The following is a 19274-nucleotide window of genomic DNA, read 5'->3' as shown; positions in this document are numbered from 1 at the left end:
ATGATAGCAAACTCTCCCTCATGGAAGACCGATACCAAATTACAATTACCGTATTATGCTGTTTAATATAACCCCCCATTTAATATACCCGGGTATATTAAACGGCAGGGGTATATTAAACAGCAGGGGTATATTAAACGGCAGGGGTATATTAAATGGCGCACAAACGGGAATGTTCCATCCACTACGCACGTGACGGGGTGCATCAACGTTTTGCAGACTATACCTGTATTAGGTTTAAGTAGGTCATGTAACAGGATTAACCTTAATCTGTTTCATTAGTAAACAAAACAAAGGCTGCACTTTAAGTGCAAGAGATTTTGGTACCCTAGCCAAGTTTACTAATTTAACAGTACAATCTACCGTATTTTGCTGTTTAATATACCCCCCCCCCCCCATTTAATATACCCGGGTAAATAGGGTATAAGTGATTTTGTGCAGTCACTCATTCAATATGAAAAGCACAAGCAGCACGGAAGCTTTCAGAGACGACATTGCGTCCACTTCCAGCACAGTGAGTAGGAAAAAGCGGACTGACTGTCGAACGAAAGCTCGCCATTCTACACGAGCTGCGAACCACTTTCAGCAACAACAAGCAAAAGTGTGCTAGTAACTACTTACTGCTGAATAATGTCTGACTTGGAATTTTAATGAACTTAAGTATCTATAATTATGCCCCCATGAACACCATACAAATCTTGCCAAAAAAGCTGAGTTGCCGTTTAATATACACGGGTATATTAAACGGCAGGGGTATATTAAATGGCGCACAAACAGGGGACTCAAAAAAGCAAAAATCATTTAATAAACAGCATAATACGGTAAACAGCAAAAACTGTATTTATAGCACCCTATTTTATTTAAAAATATATATATTTCTTCACATTTGTTTTCGACAGGACATTTGTGTACAGGTATTGGTGTGAAAAAAAAGAAAAAGATGATGTATGTGACAACAAAAAATGCAGGTACTGAAAAACTTTTAATTTGCAAATGTATGAATGTCCTATCTTCATAATTTATAATAACTACTTTTTTCTCAGACTTTGATAGACATGAGATACTACTCTATGAGGAGGTGGCCAAAGTCCCTCCTTTCAAGCGGAAAAGTCTGATTTTGGTTGGTTCCCAAGGTGTAGGAAGGCGCAAACTGAAGAACATGCTTCTAATGAAGGATCCACACATCTTTGGAACCACTATTCCTTGTAATGATTTATGACTTTACACCCATTATGAAACACGCATATTTAGTAGTTCACACTGTTGTACAGACAATCAAATCTTATCTAAATGAACATACTACATTTTCTTGATGTGTGATTTGTTTTGGTCAATCATCAAAATACTATTGTTTTATGGACAAAAGCACAGGGGTGGGTAAACTATTCCACAAAGGGCCGCAGTGGGTGCAGGTTTTCCTTCCAACCCATAGAGAGGGATCCTTTTCACCAATCTGGTGTCCTACAAGTGCAATCAGTGGGTTGCAGTCAGGTGCTTCTTGTTTTCTGCAGAAATCTCATTTGTTGTCTGTGCTGGATCAGTTGTAACAATAACCTACACCCACAGCGGACCTCGAGGACCAGTTTGCCCACCCCTGTCTTAGCAAGTTTATTTTACACCTATGGGATTAATGTTAAATAGATCTGAGTGAAGAAACATAAACATGGTAGATTATTAACACAATCTGGCACTGAGGTTTCTCTTCTTACCTCACATTTCATGTTTGGATGCCATTTTACCTAGTTTTCGCAACAGTTTGCGATAAAAGTGCCCAGAATGTCATTTTTAAAGCTAGTTTTAGTTGGTCTTTTGTTCCTGCCCTGTCTTGTTATTTCCCATTAATATGAAGCTGCCTGAAACGAATTAGCTCTGATTCCTTGTTGGCAATGCATGTGGTGGCTAACTCTTCACGGAGACACAGACTACAATTTTCACCTTAATGACACCAAGCTTTGCTATTTCACAACTATTTTAATTCATTCATTCATTCAATTTCGACTTATCTTCTTGAACATCGCGGGGGTGCTGGAACCCATTCCAGCCAGTTACGACCAGAAGGTGAAAAGCCAGCCACTTGTTGGGCACAATGAGACAAAACAACAATTCATGTGCACTTTCATACGAATGGATAATTTTAGAGTATTCAATCAGCTTACCATGCTTGTTTTTTGGGATTTTGGAGGAAACCAGAGTACCGGGTGACATGGAAAACATGTAAACTCCACACAGAAAGGCTGCAGCCTTGGCTTCAACCCTTGATCTCAGAACTGTGAGGCAGAAGTACTAACCACTTTCACCATGCCTTTTAAAAACTATGCAAACATAAAATATTGTGTGCACGAAAAAGTATATTTCCGTCAGGAGGAAAGCTTTTGCTTTGACTTTCCTGTTATAAAATTATTTTTTCTACTTGAATACTGCTGCGTGCACGGAGGTCATTGTCATTATGCAGTGGTTAAAGTTGATCATGGAACAGGGGAGGAAGCGAACTTTTGCCGGCGTACAAACCAAAAAAAGTGACAATGACAGTAACTGGTTGTACGACAAAAGAATTGTAATAAATGACAGCAAATACACATCTATAGATTAAAACAATGCTTTACCTATATATACTGTATACTTAATATGTGTGAAATTATGATATATCCTTCACACACTGGCCATCATCCAAAGTAAAGAAGCATAGGTAGCAATTCCCATCCACCCCAAGCCAACTGTCTATGTGTGTCTTTGTGTCTGACTGAGTGTCTTTATATCTGTAAGAAAAAAAAACGTGGTGGAAATGTCTAGACATTCTGCAGCGTGTTGTGTGTTTTTATACAGATACCTCCAGAAAGCCAAAAAAAGGAGAATTCGAGAGCCGGATGTATGCTTTTACAAGCAGGAGCAAGATGGAATCTGACATAAAAAATGGATTCTATCTTGAATATGGAGAATATGACGGCAATTTGTATGGTATCAAGACTGAATCCATACATGAGGTTGTGGAAGCAGGAAGAATTTGCATTCTGGATACCCACCCTCAGGTACACACAAATTGATACGACGAGTTGTACGAAGCTCCCTGGTACCTCTTTGTTTAGACTAAATAAGGCTTTCAGGAGCAAAGCTTATACTGTGATCCTTCTTCACTTTGCGGCTTCAACTTTCACAGGCTTCACTATATTGTGGATTTTTTCTGAGGTATAAAAAAGTAAGAAATGTCTAAATCTACGCTGAAACTCGCAACTGAAAGACAGATGAAAAATGGCAGTGAAAAATGGCAGTAAAAAATGGCAGAAGTCAGGGTACCACTTCTTTCAGCGCCAAAGAAGGAATATACAATAGAGCAATGGTGTCAAACATATGGCCCACGGGCTGGAACCGGCCCACAACAAGGTTTGATCAGGCCCACAGGTAAATTTGAAAGTGAAAAAATGTATAAAAGGATGGATTAAATTTTTTAAATTAAGTGCAATTGTTTTGCGCCATCTGCTGCTTGTTATGACGTTTCTACCCTGTTCTCTACCTGCCCGCTACACCCTCATGAGCAAAAATGGCGTATTCAAAAAAGAGAAAAGTAGAGTAGAGAAGAGTAGAATTTTCCAAGAAAAATTGACCATGTCCTATTTATTTACAGAAACGCACGGTAAACCTCTGTGCTTGGTGTGTTGCAACAAGTTTCAGTATGTAGGGAATATAATATTCGGCACCACTACGAGACTCACCACAGGGCAAAATATGACAGCTCACATGGACAACTGAGAACAGATAAGGTCAACAATTTGCTGGCGGGTCTAAGGAAACAGCAGTCAACTTTCACCAGGAGCCGAGAAGTCAGTGAAGCTGTGGTAAAAGCCAGCAACCTAATTGCCAGTGAAATAGCATTAGCATCAAAGCCGGATTCCGACGGTGACTTTGTTAAAAGATGCATGATGAAGGCGGCTGAACTCGACAAGCTTTCGCCAATTTTAGCCTGACGAGGAACATTATAGCAGAGAGGATTTCGGAACTATCGCCAGATTTAGACAGCCATTTGAAACAGATTCATGTCATTTATTGCATTTTCCGCTGGAATTAATACGAGCAATGACATCACGGACGTGGCTCAACTGGCCGTATTTATTCATGAAGTTGATGAGACATTGACTGTTACTGAAGAGTTTGTTGATTTGGTGCCTATGATGGACACCACAACAGCCGAGGATATTTTCGGGTCTGTCGTTGCTGCACTGGACAGAGTTGGAGTGGACCGGTCCCTCGCTGTCAGCATGGCTAGAGACGGCATACCATCAATGATCAGAAAGAAATCAGGTGTCGTGACAAAGTTCAGAGAGAAAAACAAGCCCTTAATGGAGGAGATTTTTTCTGGACATTTCACTGTATTTTGCACCCGAAGACATTCTGTTGTAAATCGTTGAAATTAGAGCACGTCATAGAGGTGGTTGTTCGCACTATAAATTTCATCCGATCCAGAGGTCTAAAACCATCGTCAGTTTGACATGCTTCTCAGCGACAGCAAGATTACACGCAGCCTGCCATACTACACTGAAGTGAGATGGTTAAGCCGAGGCACTGTGATGAGGCATTTCTTTGAACTACCAGAGGAAATCGGACAGTTCATGGAGAAAAAAGGAAAACCGGTGTCACAGTTACAATCCCAAGAATGGTTACAGGACCTTGCATTTTTGTTGATATTACTGAACACGAACAGTCTGAATGTAATGGATTTTTTTTCATTTTCTAAACCCCTTTATCATCACTAGGGTTGCGGGGGGTGCTGGAGCATATCCCAGCTGCCTTTGGGCACGAGGCGAGGGACACCCTGAATTGGTGGCCAGCCAATTGCAGAGCACAAGGAGACAAACAAGCATTCACACTCACACTCGTACCTAGAGGCAATTTAGTGTCCAATCAGCCTATCATGCATGTCCTTAGAATGTGGCAGGAACCCAGAATACCTGGAGAAAACCCACGCAAGCCCGGGGAGAACATGCAAACTCCACACAGGTGGACCGACCTGGATTTGAACCCAGGACGCCAGAGCTGTGAGGCCAGCGCGCTAACCACTCAGACGCCAGGCCATCCTAGTCTTTCTTTATAAGTCTAATTTAATCGTAAAGTACATTACTACAATTTTCAACACCAGTGACTTGTTAAAGTTTGTGCAATTTTGTGAAAGGTTTTGTAAGTGTTCAATAAATTTTAAGTTAAATTTCAAATCTGAAAATGTTCTTGTGCTTCTTTACACCAAAACAAAGGATGAAATGATATTTTGTTTATTTAGAGCTAGGTATGCTATACTTTTATTGGTCCGACCCATGACAACATCTACCTAGTGGTTGTATGTGGCCCGCGATGTGAAATGAGTTGGACACCCCTGCAACAGAGGGAGAATGGGCACGCTGATTATCATATCAAGTGACTGAATCGAGGGTACGCCTTATATGCGCATAATCAGACGACATGCATGAAACTGCAAGGTGACAAAGATGAAACGCCATAACGCAAGACAATGCGACCAATAAGGGCATTTATTTCAAAATAGAGAAAGGATAAACTGATAAAACGCCAAACTAAATTTATTTTGACGTTTGTGAATGAAATTCAAGAAAAAAAATGTATCTTGCATCTAACTTGAAAAAACTCACCTGTGCCTGTCACTGCTCGCTCAGGGCGTTGCCATCTCACCTAGGGCGCAGCCGTCTTACCTAAGTAAATATGCTTTGACTGGCCAGACGCGAGTAGCCTTGATAGATATGTTCCTACCTTTTACCATGTAAGCACATCCCAATAGTTGTTATGGCTGATCGAAGGTCTTGCGATCGATCATTAAAATACCAGCCTTGATACCTGCGTAATGTGTATCTCATGCTATTATTGCACCCAGAGACTTGGTGAACACTATACTGCTACGGACTAACTTCCTGGTTGTGCTTATGTGACTTCTTTTTTGAAAGGAAATGATTGTACATTTGCAACACCCTTTCGGAACAGAGAAAGAAAATTATTGTACATTTGTGATTATGAAACAAAACAAAATTCCACTTTGATTTTTTTTTAATTTCTTGTTCGTAAGTAACAACGATTGCAGTAATATGAAGCATCGGAAAAAAATCGAGATATTTCGACATTAGAAGCAATTTGGCCGTCACATCTTAAATTTCTGATAAGAAAATTGTAATTTCTGTCATTAAAAAAGCATCAGGTTCTCATCAAGATAGACTTAGTTCTTCTTTCAAATTTAATAATTTGATATTTGGCATTTACAAAAAAAGACTTCCTTTTGATGTTGACCCTAATAATTTGCTTTTAATTTATACAATAGCTTAGAAATAACACGTGCGATGATTTTTCTTAAGATTTTTCCCTTCGAAGTAACACATTTGTACTCCCTATTAAAACTGTGAATATGGAGGTGAAAATTGTGAATCAGGGGTGGCTTATACGTGAGAAATTGTAAAATTGTAAAATTTTAAGGCAATTTGACGTCTTGCCATTTCCTGTTTTGTTGCGAGTGAATTTTGCATCTTGCACATCACTTGTGCAAAAAGACATTTTTTTTTCTAGTCGCCGTTGAAAATGCATCCTAAATATTGACATTCCTTGAGATGCTAAAGGCTTAGCACGCCATTGCGGCATAAATGAATCTACACTGTGGCATTCTTTTGTACATAATTTAGCTGGTAGGAATCTTGTTGATCTTAATGGGATCCGTCGTGTGGTTAAAGGTGAGACATGGGAAATTAACGCACTTCCTCTGTGGAGATGCTCGCTTGTGGCGATCTGTATGCTGGGAATAAATAAAAATACATTCTCGTGAGGTGAAGAGGTCCGAGATGCAGCAGCTGGTCTCTCCGCCCAGATTGCTGTGCTGCAGGTTGCTGTGCCACGCACATGCCGTTGTTCGCCGCCCGAAGCTTGCATCTACCGAGTTGCGGAACCGCAAATTCTCGTGTGGACTAAGACACCTCGCCTCCGACTCCGAGGAATATAAAAATGAACCAGCATTATGATGGATTTACGCTGTAAATATGGCCATGAATCTGGCATGATGAAAGGACGTCAACAAACTGCATGGTGCCACTCAGAAGGAGAGTGATGATACGTGGCCGCAGCCATTGAATTTAACAATCGTCTTGACAGTGTCAAGACAACAACAACAGCAATATTTGTACAAGAAAAATGTCTCTCGAATCTAATGAAGAGGGCTTGGATAAACCTCCAATAACCATTTTTTAAAATTATTTAAATCAAGTGGAGAGGAACTATTATCATTATGAGTCCAGTACTTAAAGTATTTACATTTTTTTAAATTTACAGATTATATTTAGATATTAATACATTATAGTACTCATATGCCTGTAACTTTGATATTTCATGAATACACTTCTTGATAATTGTACTAATTTTTGACCCATTTTATTTATCGCCACTGCTTCATGCCTGATTGGATTTAAGTTCCCCTTCGGCGGTGCTTGGTGACAGACGTTTTGAGAAATATCAATTTAAAGACATTTGCCTTTGATTACTTTTAACAATGTTTTTAAAATGCACAAGACAAACGTCGTCAAAGTGGGTGATCGCACGACTCGTGAAAACTTTTTCAGGATGTTTTTACCAAGAAGTCGTAAAGTTGTCATTTCTCCCCCGTTTTTTTTATTTGTGCTGTTCGAGTGGTGGCTGCTTCCTCCTCAGCCACCTTCCCGTTGAATTCCTCATGTATGGCCAAGCGTTGCAATTACTCCTGCTCCATTGAGAGTTTGTTTTGGTGCTCCTCGACCAAATCGTCAACGTCCTCTTTCCACCCATAACCCTTGTGAAGATAAGTGGTTCAGAAAATGAACGAATAAACAACACAACCACCCTTCGTTGGCCTCTGGATTGGTGTGAGGGCCCGCTCCCAAGACACTTGAAACTATATCCATATGAACGAGGCATGTACGCATGTCGCAAGCCTTACTAAAAAAGGAGATGAGTTGAGAACAAAAAGTGCGATCTTCCTTTGCCTATCTCAACAGTAAGGAACAAGGAACCATTTCTTCCCTAACCCTTACCTATTTTTCCTTGGCGGACCCCCTGCCCAGGTAATCGAATTAGTTATGTAAAAAAAAAAAAATCGTAAATTCCACAGACTTCCTGATTGCAAACAAAATGATAGGTAAATGACCTACCACATTATTTTAAAGCATTGAAAGAATGTGATTATCAGAATTTTTTGTCTCCACAGTTTAATTGAGATTTCCCTTGTTTTTTTTACCTTATGGATCTCCATTCCCCTGCGAAATAACTCGCTCAGCTGTAGATACACTCCGGTTTCCCCTAAAGTTTTGGAGAGCACCATTGCTTGTAAGTGTCCGGCAGTGCTTTGGTGACATGTTGCTGCTTTGGTTAGGAAAGTCAGATGTACAAATCCAGTATTTCTGCAAACACCATGTCGACCTGTGGCAAATAACAAGCACTTCCCAGCAATAAAAATTGCTGTGTTCCTCGGAGCCTGTGAGCCAGGGATGCCTTTTCGTAGCTAGTGGACTGAAAGTGGTGCACGAATCCTTTTCCCGGTTGTGACAGACTTGCGGTTTCAGAGCTTATTTTAGCTTCTCTTGAAAAGTGTTTCTTGAAAACCGTTTTAACAGTAAACCTGAAACCAAATCCATTTCTTTTCTCTTTCAGCCATTTAGGGTTGACAAAACAGCTATGAAATCAACATAACAATATATACAGTCATACCTCTACTTACGAATGCCTCTAGGTACGAAATTTTCAGGTTACGAAAGCTTTTTATATGCAAATGAATGCCCCGAGATACGAAAAAGACCCATGTTGTGAAATCCCCCAAAAAGTAAATGCATTTCCTTATCCGTTATTTTATTTTGAAAATATTGTCGCAGATGCTTCTATTCTCACTTTAGAACCTCACTGCACTATGCTGGGCTGTCATTGGCTGTCTCACAACAACCATTATCAATCTTTCAAGATTCTCTCTTATGTACTTTTGACCGTCGCCCCAGAGTTCTGACGGTGTTTTTTTGTTGAGTTTTTCCAAGTGTGGATAAAGCAGCTGCTTCTGTTTTTATCATCATGTCTCTCAAGAAAATTACCATTGGGCATGAAAAGAAGTGGTCAGCGTGGAGAACAATGACGAATTGGTCGAGGGGCATAAAAACAAACTCTAGAGTAATGGAACACTCGACAATACGGGGGAATAAAACGAGAAGGCAGACAAGGAGGAAGCAGCGAGCATTGCAACAGCAAAAATCAAAGAAATGCTGGAGAAATTTCACGAACATTCTGTCTTCGTAGAAAAAAATAACACATCCAGAAAAAGAAAATATTGACTTTGACAACTTTTAATAATGTTTCTATCATGCAATAGCATGATAGAAACATTATTATTAATAATGTTTCTATAATGCAATAGCATTATAGAAACATTATTAAAAGTTGTCAAAGTCAATCTCCTTTGGAAAGTTTTTTTTTCAAAACGTCCGTCAACCAGCACGGCAGAAGGGTAAGTGAAATCCAAATCCAAACAGGTAAGAGCCAGTAGCGACTAATATAATGGGTGAAATATTAAATTCAAAAGAAATCATAAAACGTTAATGTTTGTTGTTGATTAATGTTGTTAATTTTGTTGTTTGAATTATTAAATTTGCTTTTATAAGACGTGTGTTCATGTGTTCGTGTGGTTTTCATGTCTTGTTAGGGTTTTGGGTGGATGTGTGTGTGTGTTTTCGCCTCTTGTGTCCCGGACTCTCGGGGCTTCCCTTGACAAGAGGCAAAAAGCAAACACACACATCCACACAAAACAAGACAGGACAGTGGTTGTGTCCAATCTCTCTGTTGCATACCGTTATATTTTAAGACATTCTCATCTCATTTTCTGAACCGCTTTATCCTTATTAGGGTCGCGGGGGGTGCTGGAGCCTATCCCAGCTCACTCCGGGCCAGAGGCAGGGGACACCCTGAATCGGTGGCCAGCCGATCGCAGGGCACAAGGAGAACGACAACCATGCACACTCACACTCATACCTAGGGGCAATTTAGAGTGTCCAATCAGCCTACCAAGCATGTTTTTGGAATGTGGGAGGAAACCGGAGTACCCGGAGGAAACCCACACAGGCCCGGCAAGAACATGCAAACTCCACACAGATAGACATGACCTGAATTTGAACCCAGGACCCCTGAATTTTAAGACATTAATAAATCATTTTCTTATAATTTTCTCTAATTCTTGTGTTTTCTCACATCTGTCATACAAAATTGGGACACTGACCAATTTTAAAGGGTTTAGGTCAGGGGTCTCAAACTCAATTTACCTGGGGGCCGCTAGAGGCCAAGTCTGGGTGAGACTGGGCCGCATCAGGATTTCCACAAGAAAAGCGCTGATAAAACATTCCAACGTTATCAAATATCTTTATTTTTTTACAAAAAATAATGAATTAGATAAATTAACTTAAAGATGAATAAAAAATCTATCAATCAGTAATACAAAAATAAAATAATAATAATGAGAGATATACACTGGCTGCCTAAGTAGAGAAAATGAATTATTTTTATTCCATTTCAAATGTCTGTATTAACAGCTCTTTAACCTTTAACTTTCTGAACTTGAATGGAACATTGAATATGAAATATTCTGAACACGGCTTCTCTTGCCTACTCCTTGCTGCTAGAGACCTGGCAGCGCTTCTTCTCACATAGCTGAGTCACATTTGGCTTGAGGGAGGAAGCAGTGGAGACCCTCAGTAGAGCTTGAAGATGCTCATCAGTAAGTCTGGACCTGTACTTGGACTTATTGAAGTTCAAGGTGGAGAAGAGCTTCTCACACAAGTATGTGCTCCCAAAAAGGCACATGGTCCGCTTGAACCTTCGGGAAAGTTCAGGGAAGCTGGGGGTCAACTCTCTCAAAAATTGCCCAAGCTTGTCTGCTTCTCCACTCACCTCCCTGAACTTGGCTTTGAGTGCAGAGTTGCACTGCAGGTCAATGAGCTCCATTTGAAGCTCAGGAGGGGCATCTTGCACATCAAAGGAGAAGGGGTCCGCAAAAATTTGAAATGTGGCTTTGTGTGTCTTGAAGTCTGCAAATCTGTGATCAAATTCCTCCTGTAGCTTCGAAATGGCCTCAACATACTTCTCACCACTGAATGGTGTGCCTGCATCCACGAGAGCCTTGCATGCTGGGAAATGGCAAAGGTTTGTCTGAGAGAGCTGGGCTTTCCATAACACAAGTTTAGTGCAGAATGCTCTCACGTTGTCATAGGCAGCACTGACAAGTTGCCCCTGGCCTTGTAGCTTCTTGTTCAGTACATTAAGCTCATGTGTGATATCAACAAGAAAAGCCAAGTCCATGAGCCATTTGGGATCACTTAGCACAGGATCAATCAACTCACAAACGGCGTAGCTAGCTTTGACTGCTGCATTACTGTCTTTGGTAGCCTTCTTGAAGAAATCCTGTTGCCTCAGAAGACGTGTTTTAAGACTGGCAACCTGGTTGGCTCTCTCATCTCCCTGGTATTTTTAGTACTCCTCAGCATGTCTCATAGTACAATTACGTTTCAAATTGTATTCCTTGTGCACCGCAACTTTTTCAGTGTAAATGAGACACGTCGGGGTGCCCCTGTGTTCAACAAAGAAATATTGCACTCCCCACTTTTCTTGAAACTGTCTGTGCTCATCACCGACCTTTCTCTTCACGGCAGGCTTTGAAAGAGACATCTCTGGGGCTCTGTAATATGTTTTTCCACTTGGAATGAGTCTCGGGTTGATCTTTCACATTCAGTCGCGCGGGTTTGTGGCGCATGTGCACTTTCGCTCTCCGTTTCAATCGCGGAGATGGCTACAGACACTGACACAGGCTGGATCACGGATCATAGCGCCTCATTCAGTTCTATGCTGAGAGCAGCGGAGGAGTGTGCGCGCCGAGCGGAGTGATCGGCCTCACGGCTTCTCCTCCGCCCAGCTGATTGGAGGAATGAATGAGTGAGTGAGCGAGGCACTGGACAGCCCGGCCGATGTCCCGCCCTCCAGAGCCGTATACCTCACCGTGATTGGTTCATTCAGCTCCGAACCAAAGTTCCCTCTAATTTTTTGTTGGTCTGAGCAGAAAGACAACCTCCCTGAGCGCACTGAGTACCAGTGTGAGCGACATCATCGGTACTCGGATGATTCGCCTAAAGACGTTTCGCCGACGGACGTTTGACAGACGGGCAGGTCGCCGAATGGACGTTCCACCGAACGTTCATTCGGCCGAACGGAGGTTTCGCCGAAACGGGATTCGAACGCTCGCCCCGCCGGATCGTGTGTGTACAAGTTTTTCAACCTCGGCCCGCGTTAGGATTTTTAATCCGGCCCGCCGCCGGTGTTGTCCAAATTATAGTAAAAATCAATGTTCGTCTACCATCAATGGCAGCCCGGGAATAAGCACTCTTGGGCGGGCATGGCAGTCCGGGAATAAGCACTCTTGGGCAGGCAGATGTAGCAGAACCGAGCCGTAAAATGACAGCAAACGGGTCAAATCCATCCTAAAACAGCATTTAATGATTAAATACAAATACTGGATGATATCGCGATGGAGGCAAAAAAACGTCTATAGACGTCCATACGCCAAACGGCTCAAAATGCTCTCAAATTCGGTCAAATCCAGCTGAAAACTGCGTTTAATGATTAAATACAAATACTAGTATTTGTATTTAATCATTAAACTAACAAATACTAGTACGACCTGTCCGTCTGTCAAACGTCCGTCGGCGAAACGTCTTTAGGCGAATCATCCGGTCACGACATCATCATTGCTCGCTATGGGCACACCAGTATCACACCTGCCACAAGCAGGTGCATGTCAATGTTCCCTCTCATTTTTCATGTAAAACATGCTGTAAAACACGTAAAACATGAGTGGACAGAGCTACTGCCACTGGCTGCCACTTAAACGGCGCCATCATGGGGAAAGGGGTAAAAAAAAAAAAAAAAAAAAAAAATTAAAAAAAAAAAAAAATCGATTTTTTTTTTACTGCGCGCCATATGATTGCTACTGCGCAGAGAAGACGAGAGTAGTGCGCAATTGCGCACACGCGCAGCTTAGAGGGAACATTGCTCCGAACACAAGTGTCATTCATATCAATTTTGCGGGCCGCACGAACATTCATCTTTCACATTAAGACGGGGGCCGCAAATTATCGTCCCGAGGGCCGCAGTTGGCCCGCGGGCCGCAAGTTTGAGACCCCTGGTTTAGGTAGTAGTTGTCTGAGGACCGTGGAACAAATGAGTGAATTTACATATAAAGTACTGCTCTACTTAGGACATTTTCAAGTTATGAAAAAAATTCTGGAACCAATTAATTTTTGTAAGTAGAGGTACGACTGTATTTGCTTGTGCAGCTCGACACAGATGCTGTTTGCTAACGCTGGCTTGTACACTCTCACTGACATATCATAGGGTGTAAAAACGCTGACATTTCCGTACGCCTTCTAGAAGGCCTTACTGTCGCCAATTCTAATTCTGATTGGTTAAAGCAACTATCTTACCAACACCTATTCTATGGGACAGGTTTGCAGAACTTCTTATGAAGGCCTCTGGGTAGATTTCTGCTCCTGGCAACAAATAATGACTAAATTGTGATTGGTTAAAGGCTTAAATATGAAAACACAATGAGTTTGAGTTTGATTTATTTAATAACGGGACAATACATGTTAATGAACATATACATGTTCATGTTAATGAACATATAGTATATGTAAATATGTAAGATTATAGCTGAATCTGGAAGCAGCGCAACTAGGGGGAAAGCAATAAAAGAAACATGACAGATAATTCGGAATTATTTAATATTTTTTCTTGGACATTATTTTATTATTGTTAGTGCTCATTAATTTTCTGAAAGATTTTTGGACAAATGCAGACAAGACATAAATTGGTGTCGGCGGTCACTTCTGACCGGTTTATTTGGGAAAAAGACACCCTCGGATTATCTGACTCCAGTATGTAAATGTTCTCAGTGGGCGTTAACTTAAACATCTGTTAGGGCAGATATCTCAAGATATGACACCTGTTAGGTTCATCCAATTGTATGTTTATCCTTAGGTATTTCCAATTCAGCTTTTAATAAAAAAGGCATCTGTAGTCACATCACCATTTAATTCTTGCAAGAAGAGAATACATCCCCCCGCTCGTCCGGTCAAGATTATTCTAACGAGTGGTATTATGTCCTGCCCATTTAAGGCCTCAAATCAAAACAATTACAAGGTTATCGATTCCAATTGCGTAAGCAAGAAACAAAACAATTCCATAATCAAGCAAACCTAGCGTCAACCTAGCGTCACAAATTAAAACATTATGCGAGTAATCGATCCAATTGCGTAAGCAAGAAACAAAACAATTCCATATCAAGCGTCACAAAGGAAAAACAATATGCGAGTTGATTGATAGCCATCCGCTGAATCAACAACAATTTAAGCATCCTTCACAGATCTTCATTGCGAACTTGTATCTGGGGAAAGGGTTGAGGCGTATCTTCCAGTAATCAGTCCTCGGAGCAAGGACTCAGTGTATCGTTAAGTCATTGCGAACTTGTAGCTCTAGCTGTCTTGGAGAGTGACCTTGTAGTAAGCGTTTGTCTTCGTTGAAAGCACATATTAATTCTAACTCTAACATAAAAGCAATCAACACATATATATATTGTTTAATATAGTTAAACATTTAGGATGAGCATTACTATTCCTAATAAGCAAATATATTGATTAATATAGTAAGCATGTATATTATAAGGCTTTATATTCATTGCAAACACATTTATAATAATGATTACTCCAACATTCCCCCCTATATTATACATTTGCACATAAATTTCCTTTCGGCTTTATTCCATTAATTTCATAGTTATGAAAACAATTGACTGGCCCTGAACAGGAAGACTGGGGGAAAGTGCACTCAGTCCAAACAGTATGGCACTATTTAAATTATAGCTTCATTACCTATTAATTCCAAATGAACACATAGTAACATCCCAGAATTACCCCAACAACACCTGTATGAACTATAACAGCAGGATGTTTTCCTGCTCCTCCTCCGAACAAATATATGGATCGATGACACACAACATCCTGTGGCTGTTTTCACAGTTTTTGTTAAATCTTTAGTCTAAACTAGCCATATCCCGATTTGATTCTCAGTATTGATATCAGGACCCAATACAGATATTTTTGGAGTATTGGACAGTATCTGATTTTGTCACAAGCTGGGATCGATCCAGTCGTAGCGTGTATTTTCAGTACCATTGATATTTTCGACGCAAACATGTCTGCTGAGTTGGTCAATTTCCCTTTATGAACTAATGATGGTAACAACATGGACTAAAATCGTTTTTTTTTAAATTTCAATTCTTATTTAAAGTGAGCCCTGGTCATACAGGAGTTACCACAGGGCTCACTTTAATATTTAGACTATACTACATACAATATTTTTGCTTTATTTTTACTAGATGAAAAATTCTGGCATCGAAGCGGTGATGGGTCGATATAGGCAAAAGATATCTTGAAAAAATTGGATCGAAAGTCAAAAAGTCAGCATTGGGTCATCCCAAGTCTGAACTACATTAAAACTCAATTTTGAAACTCTGATGGATGAAATGATTTTTCTGTTTGTATAGTTATGGATTGTTGATATGTCCATCTCTTGTAGTCTCTCAAAGTGCTGAGAACATCTGAATTCTTGCCATATGTGGTGTTCCTTCAGTCGCCAGACTTGGATGCCCTCAAGGCAATGAATAACTCTGCTGTAGAGGCCGGGGTTTCCACAAAGGTACTTTCGGTAAGAATATTTTCTGTGCATTTATAGACTTTGATAGAAAATTACTTTTAGTTATTAATCAATTAGGTAACAAGATTGGTACTTTAGCTAGCTACTAGCTATTGTCACTAGTGCATGCACATACTCATTGGAGGTCCATGATTGCATGGAATAAGACTTCTAGAAGGCTTCACAGACATGTATCAAGTTTGTGCTTATTGTTCTGATAATATGAATATTTTCTATGACATGTCAGTTTTTTGTTTATAATTTTATCAAATAAATTCCCCGAAAATGTGACTTATTCTCAATTGTGACTCATATATGCTTTTTTTCCCTTTCATTTAGCATTTTTGGCTAGGACGACGTTTAGTCCTTAAATTACAGTATAATTATTCGATCATTTTCTGTTCCGCTTATCCTTAGTAGAGTCGTAGGGGTGCCACCTTAATGTATAGATACATTTTTATTCTGTGTTTTCAATGACAGGATGAGGATTTACAGAGAACGTGTGAAGAGAGCGATAAAATCGAAGCAGCTTTTGGTCATTACTTTGACTTAACCATCACAAACAACAACCTGGAAGAGACCTACTTCAAAGTCAAAGCTGCGCTGGAAACGGTATCTAAAAACCACCAATGGGTTCCTGTGACCTGGGTTTTCTAAAACAAAACAAATGTGGTACAGAAAAGAAAGAACGGAGGCTCTGTTAAAGAAAAAAGGGCACTGTAAAAAATGTTGCTTCATAGTCATTCATCACCAGGTATTAGTTGCTTTGTATACCAATACTTTGTATTTTAATTCATTAATTACTAAATTTGCCAACCTGTATACTGTACACTGCGTGTGTACAGATGCTCCCCTACTTACGAACATTCGAGTTACGAACAACGGTACATACGAACATGTCTGCAAATTGCGTTTATGTCGAAAAATATTCGTAAGTTCAATTTTGTATTGCGCGCCTTTTTCCAAGTCGTGCTTCTTTCCGCCGCTAATACTGACGCCTGGCGCTGTGACAGCTCAGCTCACCCAGCATCTACCTTCCTCTGCCCAGTTCGTTGCAATGCGGAAGTGCGTGAACGTATCTCCAGTGCGCAAAAAACCTTTTTCATTTGTATCATTAAATATCTCGTGCATCCATTATTCAATATGGTTGGTGAAAAGCGAAAGGCTTCTATTGAGGGAGGTGCAAGGAAGAGGCAAGCCATTTCATTTGAAATGAGTGGCAATAATAACGAAGCTTGATGCGCGTCAGAAAGTGGTGAGCGTTGCACGTGAATACAACTTCAATCGTTCGACCGTCAGTACCATTTATAAACATAGAGATCGAGCAGCAGGACCCAAATATTGGACGTTGCACAAAGTTTGCAAATCAATTGAATGATGCCATACAGTGCTACTGCATCATTTATGATGAAAAAAAGAAAACTGCAATCGTCATTAGATAGCTTCTTTCGGTCAGTTTCTAGTAAATCTCTCTCTCTCTCTAATGTATGTATACAGTACTGTATGTATTCTCTACATGTTATTAAATGTTTTTTTCAGTACAAACCAATGCGTGTTACTTATACAAGCCTTAAACATACAAATGCACTTATATAAACCTTCAATATACTTATATAGGCCTTAAACATAAATTATAATACAAAACATAGCACTGAGCAACTTACAAACAAATTCAACTTATGAACAATCGCTCGGAACCTAACTCGTTCGTAAGTAGGGGAGCGTCTGTGTATCTTATATTAAAGAAGGGGTAGCGGACCTATGGCTTGTGAGCCATACAGTGGGGCAAATAAGTATTTAGTCAACCACCAATTGTGCAAGTTCTCCTACTTGAAAAGATTAGAGAGGCCAGTAATTGTCAACATGGGTAAACCTCAACCATGAGAGACAGAATGTGGAAAACAAACAGAAAATGACACTGTTTGATTTTTTAAGAATTTATTTCCAAATTAGAGTGGAAAATAAGTATTTGGTCACCTACAAACAAGCGAGATTTCTGGCTGTCAAAGAGTTCTAACTTCTTCTAACGAGGTCTAACGAGGTCTCCATTCGTTACCTGTCTTAATAGCATTTGTTTTAACTCATTATTGGTATAAAAGACACCTGTCCACAACCTCAGTCTCACACTCCAATCTCCACTATGGCCAAGACCAAAGAGCTGTCGAAGGACACCAGAGACAAAAATGTAGACCTGCACCAGGCTGGGAAGACTAAATCTGCAATAGGTAAAACGCTTGGTGTAAAGAAATCAACTGAAGAGTTACAGGAAACATTTGGCCTCCGTTATTGCCAACAAAGGGTACATAACAAAGTATTGAGATGGACTTTTGGTATTGACCAAATACTTATTTTCCACCATGATTTGCAAACAAATTCTTTAAAAATCAAACAATGTGATTTCGAGTTTTTTTTTCCACATTCTGACTCTCATGGTTGAGGTTTACCCATGTTGACAACTATAGGCCTCTCTAATCTTTACAACCTCTCTAATCTTTACAAGTAGGATAACTTGCACAATTGGTGGTTGGCTAAATACTTATTTGCCCCACTGTATATGGCTATTTTGATGGGTGCATATGGTCCACAATGCACCAATAAGGCCATTGCGTTGTCAGGCCACAACATTTTTTTCATTAGTCTCCCTTCTCCATGCATACTCTCTTTGATACTCATTGATTAGCATCAGCGTACCAATGTTGTTAAAATAATTTTGAGACTTTTTCTAATTTAGCAGTGTTAAAAGTGCACACATTTTCATGTATTTTTACTGTTAAATTCTGAATATGGCTTTCAAGGAACTTGATTTTAAAATATGAATTGTTCATGGCTCTCTCTGGGTTCCCGACCCCTGTATTAGAGCATGTGAACGATAAAGTTGCTGCCTTACTTAATATCTACTTTGATATTAAGATATGCAGCTACTGGCAGCCGTTCTATTTTTCCCCAATAAATTAATTTATGTATTTGTTTTTCAAGACTCATGTTAACTGTCATATTTTCAGTTACATCAGCCGTTTCACTTCAATGTATTCTTTCATCTTCTATACAGTAATCCTTCGAATACCACGGTTAATGTTGACCAGACATGGTCGCGATAATCGAAAAATTGCGAAGTAGGGCCATCCCCATTATAACTACCTTTGTTTTCCCTTCATTGCTGAGTCTTAGTAGCAAGCAGAAGACGGGAGTGGCTTCCGCTTGTGATTTTTAGCGTGGATTTTCACATTTTTATGAATTAAAATAATAATAATAATTAATAGCAGAAAAAAATCACGAAGAAGTGAATTCGCGATAAGTGAAGTCGCGATAATCGAGGGAAGACTGTACCACCTATCCTCACAAGAATCAGGAGAGGACTGGGGGGCAGCAGGTTGAGTACACAATGAATTGGTTGCCAGCCAATCACAGGGGACAGGGAGACTGTCAGGCCCAGGGCTAGACAGATGGGTGGATGCACCTGTCACCAAATCACAGGTCCAGCACCAGATGGGTCAAGCAAG

The 19274-nt window shown here is 40.2% G+C and overlaps 1 protein-coding gene across 1 annotated transcript in view; it reads left to right on the top strand.

Moving 5' to 3' along the window:
* Positions 1-18737, top strand: part of LOC144088422 (MAGUK p55 subfamily member 2-like) — a 110376-nt gene extending 91639 nt beyond the window's left edge. Inside the window, exons 9-13 of the mRNA XM_077618822.1 lie at positions 900-968; positions 1044-1205; positions 2824-3026; positions 15658-15786; positions 16255-18737. Coding sequence (XP_077474948.1) covers positions 900-968; positions 1044-1205; positions 2824-3026; positions 15658-15786; positions 16255-16431 — 740 coding nt within the window. The 3' untranslated portion in view covers positions 16432-18737. The remainder of the gene's footprint in view (positions 1-899; positions 969-1043; positions 1206-2823; positions 3027-15657; positions 15787-16254) is intronic.
* The last annotated feature ends 537 nt before the right edge of the window (positions 18738-19274 follow it).

Source organism: Stigmatopora argus, chromosome 14, assembly GCF_051989625.1.
Source record: "Stigmatopora argus isolate UIUO_Sarg chromosome 14, RoL_Sarg_1.0, whole genome shotgun sequence".
NCBI classification, from domain to species: domain Eukaryota; kingdom Metazoa; phylum Chordata; class Actinopteri; order Syngnathiformes; family Syngnathidae; genus Stigmatopora; species Stigmatopora argus.
Note: the sequence above shows the minus strand (reverse complement) of the source record. Positions and strands in the feature narration are given on the sequence as shown.